The 13,836-nt window shown below is 33.2% G+C and overlaps 1 protein-coding gene and 1 long non-coding RNA gene across 2 annotated transcripts; both read left to right on the plus strand.

Moving 5' to 3' along the window:
• The first annotated feature begins 2,627 nt into the window (after positions 1-2,627).
• Positions 2,628-9,136, plus strand: LOC109121224 (uncharacterized). The gene is made up of 3 exons (XR_002028680.3): positions 2,628-3,149; positions 5,032-5,440; positions 8,902-9,136. It is a non-coding gene; the product is annotated as an uncharacterized lncRNA (long non-coding RNA).
• A 691-nt stretch (positions 9,137-9,827) lies between these two features.
• Positions 9,828-12,388, plus strand: LOC138338803 (uncharacterized). The gene is made up of 3 exons (XM_069289889.1): positions 9,828-10,181; positions 10,267-10,471; positions 12,282-12,388. Exons 1-3 carry the CDS (start codon positions 9,828-9,830, stop codon positions 12,386-12,388), a joined length of 666 nt encoding a protein of 221 aa, XP_069145990.1.
• Positions 12,389-13,836: the final 1,448 nt, after the last annotated feature.

Raw genomic sequence — 13,836 nt, forward strand, 5'->3', positions numbered from 1 at the left:
GGGACATACATGTAAGATGATCATGTAAGTTTATCTAGTAGATACACTAAGCTAAGTAATGTCTTATACCAATGGCAAGGAATAGGATGGTCCTTGGGAAAGGTGAGGAACAACGTCACATCATTACTTAGGCTCAGTGTTATTGTTGTCAGTAAGATGATCTCCCACAAAACATATATTACTTTCATATATAAGTAAAATTGAGTTTTTTGTTACATTTGTCTAATGAACTAAGTTGTTTATATTTTTTCAAGCTTTATATATATCACATGTGTTTTAACTTCCTTTATGTACATACTATGAGTTAAGCATATTCTTGAGTTGAGTAGTGCCAAGGTAAGTTAATATTAATCATCTAAAGCTTAAGTCGTCATTTAGATTTCCAACTCATATACTCATACATTCAATATTCTGATGCCAGCTGACCTGCATAATTTCATGATTCAAAATGCAGGTAATTAGGATTTGCATGCAGCGCAACATTGATCCCGTTGAGCACTCCATAGTTACTTGGTGAACCTCCCTACATTTTATAGGACATAATTTTTTTTCTTTTATAGCTTAGTTTATTAGGTTGTTGTGGGGTATGTCCTGACATTCATCTTAGTTATTAGAGGCTTCATAGACATATAGACAGTTAGTAGTTCAATTTTGTTGTCTAATATATCTTATATTTCATATGTTCAAGTGTTGAGACAGTGTAATTTTGGCCAAGATAATTATGAAAGTTATTTGATGAGAATGCTTTGACGTCTTTGTCTGAGGTGATTATAGTCTTCCGCTATGTTAAGTAAGCTAGGTCAAGGGTTCGCTCAAGTCTAACAATAGTCATTGGGTACCAACCATGTCTAGGTTGTAGGCTCCTTTCGTGATAATAATGAACTTCGTCGTTTAGCTTTGATAAATTGTTCGTAGGTAAAAAAACATATGATAAATTGTGACTAAATAGGATTAGAAATTAATTTTTTTGTTTAGCTATGAAATTTACGAACCTCTAATTCCCATTTTTAGTCAGGTCTTATGTGAACAAGACTCTTTTGAAAAGATTAAAGATGTAAAAGCAGAAGGTTTCTAAATACACAGAATCTTGATTGAAGAAGTTGATGAGCATTTTCACTATGTTGAGACACAATGTAATATAGATATTGTCTAACTTGTTCTCCCTTTTCCCATTAGTCCGTTCGCTAGCTTTGCTTCAGCTAAAGACCTTTTCTATCTATACAACAAGATTATATGTAATTTTTCTTGATAATGGGAACAATAGAGTTCTAACTTTTCTATACTATAAAATGTACTTCTATTCTTAATCTTGATATAACTGTTATGATATATATATATATATATATATATATATATATATACTCTTTTTTTTATTTATTATCATGGTAGATTCTGATGTGTAAATATGATCATAACATATATTGGTGAAATAATAAGTTTGTTAGTGAAATGAATGAATATCTAGTTATACATATTTATTGGTATATCTTTTTGAGAAGCATATATGTTTTCATCGTGTTAAACCTTGCTAGTGGATTTATGAATCCGACACGTTAAATAAGTGAAGTAGTACTTTAATGGAAATAATCGTTGTGTTAAATTGTTCAGTAATGTTATTTATTGATTATTATCTATATTATTAGCACGGAGAATTACAAAAATGTTTAATGGTGAATTTTTAAATATAAATAGAGGAATTCAATTATGAATTTCTAGTTGAATGATTTTTATTTTTATATGGTAAGAATAATTTAAATTAATTATTTGGTATAATTTTTATAATATGAAGCCTCCATAATTAATAGTGCCGCCTCTACCGTGCCAATATTTATGTAGAACTTAGAATCCTATTTTTATGGAGAAAAGAGGAGATTAGCATCAGTTTTTCTTTTAAAAAGAAATCAATCGTGTATTTTTCTGTTTAAAGAAAATAGACTGTATTTGTTTCTCCTTTTTGAATTGGAAGAAATCTCTATAGGTAGGATTCTCTTCACTTAGAAACTGACTGAATGATTCAATTCATACTCGACCAACCATGTATTTTGAGAGTTCACATGTGAATTTGAGATAATTGTAGAAGGCAACATAATTGTTGTGTTTTTTTGAATTCACTTGATGATCTATATAACTCGGGAATTCACTTGAAGGAAGATATGTATAAGTTGTAGATTTACTTGAACGTATCTTTTCACGATTTCAGAGGTAGTTGTTGAATGAAATTTCTACATGTTTATGTGTTGTAGCATAAGAATTTATGATCTAGCATAAACGATTTGACTATTTATATTATTCATTAAGGCAGTAAGATTATAATATGGTTCCATTGTGCATATAATTTTCTAAAAATTCGAATAAAGAGCTAAGTTTGCATCTAAGTATATACCCTAATCTAGTTCTACATATTTGTTAATATGTATATGAGTACCATTTTTTTGTTCGGATGAACGTATACAATGACAGAAAAGGAAGACATTGCATGTGTTTGCATTTGGTGTGTTCACAATGATTGTACTATTTTTTACAATGATTCTATGTAATATTATTATATAATTGACAAACTTTACCTACTTGTGCTTTTTCCTTTCGATTAGCCAATAATAAGTTTTTTTGTATGCAAAAAAATTATTTGTTTTGACGACAAAAGTGGAACGTTGAAAAATAATTTTTATCAGAGAATTCCTTAATATTTTGGAATAATTCAAATTACTTATTTGGGATAACTTTTATAATATGAGGCCTCAGTAATTAATTTTGTGCTCCCTATTGTTCCCATATTAAATTAGAACTCAGAATCCTATTTTAAAGGATAAAAGAGGAGAGTACCATGAGTTTTTCTTTTAAAAAGAAATCAATCATGTATTTTTCTTGTTAAAGAAAATAGACTTTATTTTTTCCTCCTTTTTGAATTGGAAAAAATCTCTACAAGTAGGATTCTCTCAACTTAGAAAAAGATTGAATTTTTCGATTCATACTTCATAACCAAGTATCGAGAGAGTTCGCATGTCAATTTGAGATCATTATAGAAGGCAACATAATTGTTGTATATCTTTTCCATTGACTTGATGATCTATCTAACTTGGGAAATTGCTTGTAGGAAGATATTTCTAAGTTGTGGATTCACTTGAATGTATGTGTTCACGCTTTACGAGGTAATTCTTGAATGAAATTTCTACAAGTTTATGTGTTGTACAATAAACATATATAATCTAGCATAAACGATTTGGTTATCTATATTATTCATTAAGGCAGTAAGATTGTAATATGTTTCTATTGTGCATATAATTTTCTACCAAGTGGAATCAAGGGCTAAGTTTGCATCTAAAAATATATAGCCTAATTTATACATAAATGTTTTGTATTTAAAATGAATTACTTATTTTCACGACAAAAGTGGATTGTTGAAAAATAACTTTTACAAGAGAATTCCTTAATATTTTGGAGTGGAAGTTCTTGTACAATTTGATCACTTTGCCAAAACATCAAAAGGAAAGGAGAAATGTATATGATACATGAAGTGACGCTAACAACCCTTCCTGTCATCATTTTATTAGGATATTTTTTACTTTTTCTAAATTATGTTCGTTTTATATTTATATGAGCTTTTATTTGCTATATATGCATTTATAATTTATGAATTAATGATTGATAAATAATTTGTATGAAATTAATTATTTATTTGAAATGGCAAAATTTATATATATATATATATATCCATATATATATATATATAATATCTATCTATCTATATATATATATGTGTGTGTGAGTGAATTGATAATTATATTGTTAATAACATACAATAAGGTGGTGTATTTATTATAGTAATTCGAACATACTTAATATAACTAAGTATAAAAATGTCCTAAATAAATGAGTACTTGTAAAGGTTTATTTACTCAAGTGGAGATTAAACTTGATATACTAGTAACACTTAATTCATTAGAATAGATATTAAAGGGTTTTTTGTTGGTATTGCATATTATTATTAATAAAGAAGTTCATATGGACATTGTCAACAAATCCGTTAGTTGCAGATGCATGTATTAGAAAGTTACAATTCATTATTATGGTGCATTTCTTTCTTGATCATTAAGGTTTAATTTCCCTAATTCATTTGGAATAAACGTTGCAAAGAACATTGGAATGGGCAGTTTATTGACTATCCCTCACTTTATGTTCACTCTTTATTCCTCCATCATACCTTGTAGCCTATGTAACATATGTAATTCCTAGGTCATTTATCTTCACTATGTACTACACCATTTATCTTTTTCTTTATTACTAGGAAGATTTTCTCTAGTATAACTAGTGGTGGATTTCATTTGGTTTGTAAAACATTATATAAAAGAAAATATAGAGTTAAAAAAAAGGTACTCTAGGAAGATAATTGTTATTAGTTGAAGGGAGGTGTTCTTTTTTGTGGAGCTTTGGACTAAACTCTTGTCCAGAGTTGTTAAGAATATTTTGCGAAGACTGTTGTATCTTGGAGGGGACAAGTTAAAGAGGACTATTCCTTTACCGGTGAAAACATATGCTTTAGTTGGCTGAAATCTCCTTAAAGAAAGAGAGATATGCGCACCTCATCCTAAAGAGATTTTCTTTCTTAATTTCATTTTAAGTTGTAATCTTGTAATTTTTTTTATCTTCAATGTTCTCCCCGACATTTTTAAGGAGAATGAACATTGCTACAATAGAAGAAACCGTGGATGTCAAGATTTGAGACCTTAACCAACCATTTTTGTTCAATGGTAACCATTTCAAGGGATGGAAGGTTAAAATAATGTTCTACTAAAGTATTCTCAATGTTTCTTATGTATTAACAAAGAAGAATCAAAATAAAGAAGACATCACCTTCATGAATGAAGATGAAACTGTTTCTCATATAGAGAAATGGAAAAGTACGATGATGATTCCTATAAGAGTCGTTATTATCTTCTTAATTGTCTATCTTTTAATTTTTATGATTATTATGATAGAACTTACTCTAGTGCAAAGATGTTTTGAAAGCATTAAAGAGTTCATATGATACAGAAGAGGCTGGACCGAAAAAATATGGAGCTAGTAGATTTTTTGTCTCTAAATGGTGGACGACAAATTAGAGATAGATCAAGCTCAAGACTTCATAGATGATAAAAATCTGCATGGATGAAGAAGCAAGTGGCCAAGATGCACTTTATCAAACAAAAGAGAACAACATCACAACGAAGGTTAATTTAATTACTCTGAATAATTTTACTCCTGAAACTCACAAAAATACTTCTTTGAAGCCTAAGGAGAAAAAATTCAACAAAAATAATGGTAGACCTCCCAAGAAATATAATGGTGAAAACTACAAAGCACAAAATCAACAATTTCAAGAAAGTGTACCATGGTTTGTTTTTGGCAAAAGTGGGCATATTCTCGATTTTGAAGATTTCGGAAACGTGGTCGTAATCCTAAGGTAAACTTTACAGAAGAACCTTTTGTGGCGATTATTACAGACATTAACATGGTTGAGAATATTGATTATGTAACATTCCATAAAATAAACTCATCTAGTGAAGGGCCTATTAAGTTTTAACAATAGATAGTGGGGGTAAATAGAAATATTGGGCATATTAAAAAATTATAGGCATAGTAGAAAATATAGGCTTAAAGGGTGTTAGCCATTTTTTTTATTATTAATAAGCTTCTCCAAGAAATGTACGTGCAATAAAGACCCTAAGCTGAAAACATTTATTCACAGCTTAGCACTTTAGATACGAGGCATCCATGTGTCAAATCTAGGAACCATAGCACATGAGCAATTAAAACGGGCATGTAGATTAAGTAGTTCTCAAGGACATAGTGAGGATCCTTGGGACAATAAGTAAACATTCCAAATGAACCATCAATAATAGTTAGTTCGGAAAGTAAAAGCAACCAATGTGCAAGCACATGGGGAGAAACGGCCAAAAAGGGGACCATTCTAACCGAATTTGGTTAGGGTAGTTAGTGGGGAGGCTTGTACAACGGTTCCACCATGTGGAGCCTAGCATTCTAAATAATTCTAGACTCTAACCTACTGACCTAAATAACTAACTAACATAGAACAAACAAAAATAAATTATCTAGTACACCCGACAACCTAAGGCTTACTTGGGTGACACTAACCTAATATAACTCAAGAAACAACCTATTACATAACCTACGATGGTCCAAAAGGGTTAGTTATGGTCCAAAAGGCTTAGGGTCACTTTAGTAATTAATCTAGGTCCCTTAATTAATTAAATTAACAATTTAATTTATTAGTTAAAATTCAAAATTTTGGCCGAGACCTATCCAATTTCCAGATTTTGGGTTAAGTCACATGTTTTCCTATTCTAGTCAATGTATGAGGGGCTTTTTAGTAATTAATTAATTAATTTTTTTAATTTACATAATTAGCCTAAGTTGAATGAGTCAAAATCAGTTTCTAAGACTTAGACTTACATTCAAAAACTAAAAATTTCACAATGCATATTAATAAACGAACGAAAGGAGAACAGAAAAGTTTCTCTCGACTTTTATTAGGCGATTTGAAGGCTTTTATCCAAGGTTTCATGAAAGGTGTATGGGTTTTTATCCTAGAATTCTTTCTCCAAAAGTATATTCCATCGCCTTGAATCTATGAAATCTAAAAACTAGGGTTTTTTCAAAATGTTCTTGTTGAACTCCCTCTTTCCTAGTATCGTTGTTTCTAATTCCAATGAGTATATATATCTAGTGCCGATCAAGTTGTTGGTATGTGGTGCTGGCTGATCTTAACGTGTGGGTTTATCGAGTTGTAAATATGAATGAGACTATAAGTTATACTCATATGATTTTCAGTATTCCTTACGTGAAAGAAAGAATAGTGCTACTTTAACTTGTGTTCGAAAGTTCTAAGATTGATCTGTTACAGACATGGTTTATATTTACTGTTAAATGTGACTTGTTGGAGACAATGTGATCATTAATGTATTCATATTAGGCCATCCGAAATGGCTAATAATGCTATGCCTAAGCTATGATATATGATTGGCTAATAATTATTTCATGAAATTAAATTTGAAAGAATGTAGGCTAATTCTAAGTCATTTCCAAATATTCTAGGCAAATACTAATTTTATGCCAATCATATATAGCCAAATAATTGAAATGACAATTAAACAACATCTAATATAATTCAATGAATCCATATCCAAGGGTATGCCAATCATTGGCACAAGTCCCAACATGCCCTAACCAAATGAACTATGAACATAAGTATTTCTTTGGATGGAGTTCTCAACGTCTATAAATGATGATATAAAGCAACAAAATGAACCTACACAATTAAAGTGAGTATTAACATAATTAAAAAGTGTCTATGTTAAGAATGTTACCAAAATTAGGAGTTAAAGAAAGTGAGACAAGTCGCACATACACCTAAAATACGATGTTAAGATACTCATGAAAAAAGGGTGTTAGAATGTGTAAGACAAGTCTCATTAACACCAAAGATGTTATGTAAGGATAAATTCACATTTCATCAATGTAATGAAAGGGATGAATATTAATCAATATAGTAAGTAAACCTCAATCTAGAAGCAAGTTTCCATAATGTTTGAGTCAACTCTAAAAGATAAGAATATATAAGAGTGAGAGAAATGCACCGATAGACCATCTATGAGCTTGTGCTTGCACATTTATGTCTCATTAGATGAGGCTCCACCACGGTGGATGAGAGTGTCTGAATATCTCCTAGTCTTCGAACTATGCCTAGCTTACATGGAGCCCAGCCTGTGGAATCCACCAAAGAGAGGTAGTTATGTTTTGGTCTCACCTTGTCCAGTGAGATCACCTCTCTTCGATATGGCAAAGATACAAGATTTTATGTTTAGATCACATGATCTATGTCGGTTAATGCTCAGAAGAATGTTCTTGGTTAGCTTTAGCCGTGAGCCACACCTTTTCATTGTGGGATAAACCCTTCACATGGATTCACTTTAGCAGGTGAATCGTCCATTTTTAGTGTGGGGCAAACACTGGATTTCATGTAAACTGGCATTATCTAGGATTCACTTTGATCGGTGAATCACCTATTTTAGGTGTGGGGAAGACACTAGATTTCATGTAGCTTCACATGATATTAATGCTGCAGACATCTATAAGGAATAACAATTAAGAAGAGATGTAAGTTCAAGGCGAACTAAGAAAGTAAGAGATATGAATGTCAATAATAATAAGAATGATGTTTTAATAAGTAAAGGGAATTGCCACTAATTAATCCTCATTTTATGAAAATGATAAAGCCAAATGAGATTGGCTTATGATGACTTCATATAATTGGAAAAAGATCATAGCCAAAAATATTGGCTTATAATGAAATCTTATATTAGGGCAATAACACAATAATAGGAACAGTAACTGAAGATTAGATTGTGAAGATTCCATGCCCCAAATTGTAGTAAAATAATTTGCTTAATCCCTTGAATTATTACTTTATTAACTATAGTTATGGGACTATAATGAATCATTGCACTTTTAAGCAAAACATTGGATCAAGGGATTTTTTTGATCTAGACAAAAAAGAAGAAAAATGCTGAAAAATAAACTAAGTATAGGGAAAGGGGTTCTCGGTTTGGGGGCATCAAAATCAAAAATTTTCATTCGACTTGTTCTAAGATTATGTTGATAAATCTAACGCCTTGTATTCATATAAAAAATGAGTTGTGTTCTTTGAATGCATTAAAATAAGTCATATTCATACCATAATTCACATATAACAAATTAGGAAAGTCTAGTGATGTCACTTTCCAAAAATAACATGTTGTTATAGGAAGTGCTTTTATTATCATGCATAGTCCTTATGTGTAAGTGTTCATACACCCATACTTAGTACAAGTGTGTACTGACCCTATACTATTATTATATTTTTAGGTGCAGGTCACAGAGAAGGTGGAAGACTCGTTGAAGTTGTATGGATCATCATTCTCTAGACTTCGGTAGGTCCTCTTGATGTTTGAGGATGCTACACATATTTATCTAGAATAGTTCTGTAGACATAGCTAGTGGATGTTATCCCTAGCGTTTCTTTTGAGATCTTTGTTTCAAAGCATTGTATTATGGCCGATTTGGCAAACTATTACATTATATATTGATCTCTTGATTTGAATTGTTTCTTCAATATAAATGGTTGTTTTTAATTTTATCTTAATAGAATATTCATCTATGTAAAAAATATATGATGTTTATGTATATTTCATTATGTTTTAAAAGTTCTAAATTTTCCGCAAATTCAACTTTATGAATGTGATCAAAGATAAGAAGAGGCTTGTCTGGGACCTCTAAGAGGTTAACGACCCCGGTCGCATTCGGATTCCAGAATCCGGGTGTGACAAACATTGTATCATAGCATGAGGTTAAATTATCTAGGAAACAAAGCTCAAAACAACCACGTTACGTAGTTTCTAACTTATGGTTGTTAAGTGCGCCACAATCATGACTTAGAGACTATGATATGCTAAAAATCATCCCTTCTTCTACTTTTTATCGTGCCATGTAAAGATTTTGACATTTTGTGTCATTCTATTGTCTAACTTCCCTCTTGTGTATATATGTAGAAAATGAACACAAGGAGAAACGCAGGCAAAAGAGTCGAAGAAGTAGTTGATGGAGGCAACCAATTTCCTCCTCAAGCCCTAGTTGTTGGAGTGCAAGTTCCTGTCAATCTAACTACATCAACGGATAGAGAATTAAGAGAAGCACTATTTGAGATTGCCAAAGTCATCACTGCTCAGACGCATACTATCACCGCCCAAGCCACTAGATAAGGTGATCCCATGGACAACCCACATGCTAGCACCATGTCTAGTAGAATAAGAGAGTTCTCTAGGATGAATCCTCCAGTATACTTCGGGTCAAAAAGCAATGAGGACCCCAAGGAGTTTATGCACGAGATCTACAAAATTCTCTGTGCCATGGGTGTTAATGAAAACGACAAGGCTGAGTTGGTTGTATACCAGCTCAATGATTTGGCTCAGGTATGGTACAAAAGTATTGCGATGGCTGAGATGGTCCAGGGCACCATCTCTAAGGTAATCGTACTACTTCTAGGCACTCAAATGCCAAAGCGGACAAGTCTGGCCCCAAAAAGGGCAGTGATAGCAATGACCAACATAGCAGCAATCAGCTTGGTAAATGTGGTCGTATGCATAGAGGTGAGTGTCTGGCAGGTACTAATAGGTACTATGGGTGCGGCAAGAGTGGGCAATGGTTAAAGACTACCCACTGATAAGAAATCAGGCCAGGACAAATGCTCTGTCTCGACCTAATCCTACTGCTACAACCGAACCTCCCAAGAGGAACATATTCTATGCATTGAAAGGTAGAGAGGAGCAAGAGAAATGTGCTGAGTTGGTCACTGGTACATTACATATCTTCTCTTTTCCTGTGTATGCATTGTTAGATCAAGGATCCACTTTGTCATTTGTTACTCCTTTAGAAGAGAGTAAGTTTGACTTGATTCCTAAGATCTTGCATGAGTTTTTTTAGTTAGTACTCCTATAGGAGATGACATAAAAGCTAAAAGATTATATAAAGATTGCTCAATTAATATTCTTGATAGAGTAGTTACCCATGCTGACCTAATAAAATTAGCCATGCTTGATTTTTATATAATTTTGGGTATGACTAGTCTCCATAAGTGTTATGCTACAATAGACTGTTGAAATAGGGTAGTAAGATTTCAGTTTCTAAATGAGTTAGTGCTGGAATCGGAAGGGAGTGGTTCTAATCCAACAAGCCAAATAATTTCCAACCTCAAAGCATATAAGATGTTATCTAAGGGGTATTTATACCAATTAGCCAGATTAAATGACTTATAGCAGGAGGTTCCTTCCCAGACTCTATTCCTATAATGAATGATCTCAAATATGTCTTTCCAAAGTATTTACTAGGAACTACTCCTGAACGAGAAATTGATTTTGGTGTTGATTTAGATCTAAAAACAAAACCAATTTCAATTCCTCCATATATAATGGTTCTAGATGAACTCAAAGAGTTGAAGTTCCAGTTGAAGGATTTGCTTGATAAGGGCTTCATCAAGCCGAACATATCCCCATAGGGTGCCCAGCGTTGTTCGTTAAGAAAAAAAGAATGGAACTCTTAGAATGTGTATCGGTTATCAGCAACTCAACTAAGTCACTATAAGAACAAAAACACTCTACCCAGAATTAATGATCTATTTGATCAGCTCTAAGGTTAGATTTTGTTTTCTAAGATAGATCTCCGGTCAGGCTATCACAAGCTTAGAGTGATACAAGAGGACATTCCTGAGTCTATCTTCCGCACTAGGTATGGTCATTACAAGTTTTTTGTCACGTGATTTGGTCTCACAAAATTACCAGCCGAGTTTATGGACCTTATGAATAGGGTCTTCCGTGATTACCTTGGTTCACTTGTCATAGTATTTATGGATGACATCCTTATATACTCTAAGTCCAAAGAAGAGAATGAACAATATTTGAGAATGAGATTGCAGGTACTCAAGGAACATTAGTTCTATGTAAAGTTCACTAAATGTGAGTTCTTGCTGAGATCAGAGGCCTTTTTTGTCATGTTGTTACCGACCAGGGTGTTGACGTTGATTCGAAAAAACTTGAATCAGTGAAGAATTTCCTGAGACCCCTAACTCCCACAAATATTTGGTGTTTTTTGGGTTTTGGTAAGTATTATCGCAGGTTTGTGGAGGAATTTTCCACTATTGGTGCCCCGCTCATAGCCTTAACAAAAAAGAAGGTAAAGTTTGAGTGGTATGAGAAGTGTGAAAAAAATCTCCTCAGATTTTAAAGACCAACTCACTTCAGCTACAGTGCTTACATTGCTGAGGAGTGGTGAAGGGTATATGGTATGTTGTGATTCTTCCCGAGTAGGTTCGAAATGTGTTCTTGTGTTAGTTGTTGTGGCCTTTGCGATAAAAGTTTAGAGACATTATTTATATGGTATACATGTTGATGTATGTACTAACCATTAAAGTCTTAAGTATGTTTTTACAGAGAGAGAGTAAAAATCTCTATTTGAGAAGATGGTTGGAGATGCTTAAAGATTATGACATATTGTTCACTATCACCAAGGTAATGCCAATGTAGTTGCTGACACTTTAAGCTGTTTGATCGTGGGAAGTGTGTCTCATATTGATGATGAGAAGAAAGAGCTAGTTAAGTAGGTACACCAATTGTCTAGATTGAGTCTACGACTAGTAGATACACAAAGTTGGCGTATTTTAGTTTATTCCGGTTCTTATTCCTTATTCGTTGTAGATGCCAAAGCTAAGAAGCATGTCTATCCAGTACTCATGGAGTTGCAAAACTCAGTGTTAAGCAAGATGAATGTATCATTCTCCCTAGGGGAGGATGGTGTTCTTTGATATCAGGGTAAATTATGTGTGCCGAATAGAAATGGTTTGAGGCCTAATATTATTGCAGAGTCTCATGACTCAAGGTATTCTATTCATCCAGGTTCTACCAAAATGTATCATGATCTCAAGGATATCTATTGGTGGAAAGATATGAAGAGAGATATCTCTACGTATGATGTAAGTGTCCTAATTACCAAAAGGTTAAGGCCGAACACGTTAAGCCTATTTGTATTACCCAGTCTACTGAGATCCAAACATAGAAAGAGGAGGATATTAATACGGATTTTGTGGTTCGTATGCCCAGGACAAGGAATGTACATGATTCTATTTGGGTTGTTGTTGACAGTATTACTAAGTGTGCACACTTCATACATGTGAAGTCTACTTACAGGGCCGAAGATTATGCCATGCTGTAAATTGATGAGATAGTGAGGTGGCATAGGGTCCCTATATCTATCATTTAGGATAGGGGAGCCCAGTTAACTTCTCATTTTTGGAGATCTTTCAAAAAAAGATTGGGTACATAGGTGAAATTCAGTACAACTTTTCAAACCCATACGGATGACCAAGGATAGTGACTATTCAGACTTTTCAAGAAATGCTGAGACCATGTGTCATTGACTTCAAGGGCAGTTGGGATGATCACTTGCCGCTGAATGAGTTCTCATATGATAAAAGTTATCATTCCAGCATTGGAGTAACACGTTTTGAGGAACTATATTGTGGGAGATGTAGGTCTCCAGTTAGATGGTTTGAAGTAGGAGAGTCTTCCATCCTTGGACTTGAGATCATACATGAGGCTATGGATAATGTGAGAATGATTAGGGATAGATAAAATAATGTTTATAGTCGTAAAATATCCTATGCAGTCAATAGAAAGAGAGATCCTGAACTTGGGGTCGGTGATCAAGTGTATTTGAAGATATAACCCATGAAAGTAGTTATGTGGTTTGGTAATAAAGGGAAGTTGAGTCCAAGGTATAACGGTCCTTATGAGATCTTACAACAAGTAGGAAATGTTGCCTACGAAATAAAGTTTCTCCAAGACTTGGCTTCTGTAAGCCAGTGTTTCACGTATCAATGCTTAAAAAGTGTCTAGGTGATCTAGCATCCATTCTGCCTGTTTATAGGTTAGGAGTTGATGAGAACCTTTCTTATTAAGAGGTTCTAGTTGTAATATTAGATTACCATGTGAAGCGGCTGAGAAACAATGAGGTTGCCACTGTGAAGGTATTATGGAGGAACCACCTTATTGAGGGAGCAACATGGGAGGTTGAGGACGATATGAGATCATGTTACCCTCACTTGTTCAATTCATGAGGTTAGATATACTCTTTCTAAGTCTAGATTAGCTAAGAAAGTTGGAGGTATTAGTGCATTAGCCGATTGATGTTTTAATTCCTAATCATGTTTCTTACACGTGCACTATATGAGTTAAAATGAGTTTGTGCTTGCAT

The sequence above is a fragment of the Solanum lycopersicum genome, chromosome 10, assembly GCF_036512215.1.
Source record: "Solanum lycopersicum chromosome 10, SLM_r2.1".
NCBI lineage: Eukaryota > Viridiplantae > Streptophyta > Magnoliopsida > Solanales > Solanaceae > Solanum > Solanum lycopersicum.

Coding starts and splice junctions, on each gene's coding strand:
- LOC138338803 (XM_069289889.1), top strand. CDS start 9,828: ATGTCTAGTAGAATAAGAGAGTTCTCTAGGATGAATCCTCCAGTATAC. Junction 10,182..10,266: donor ATGTGGTCGTATGCATAGAG/GTGAGTGTCTGG, acceptor ATAAGAAATCAG/GCCAGGACAAATGCTCTGTC. Junction 10,472..12,281: donor TGTTACTCCTTTAGAAGAGA/GTAAGTTTGACT, acceptor TATTCGTTGTAG/ATGCCAAAGCTAAGAAGCAT.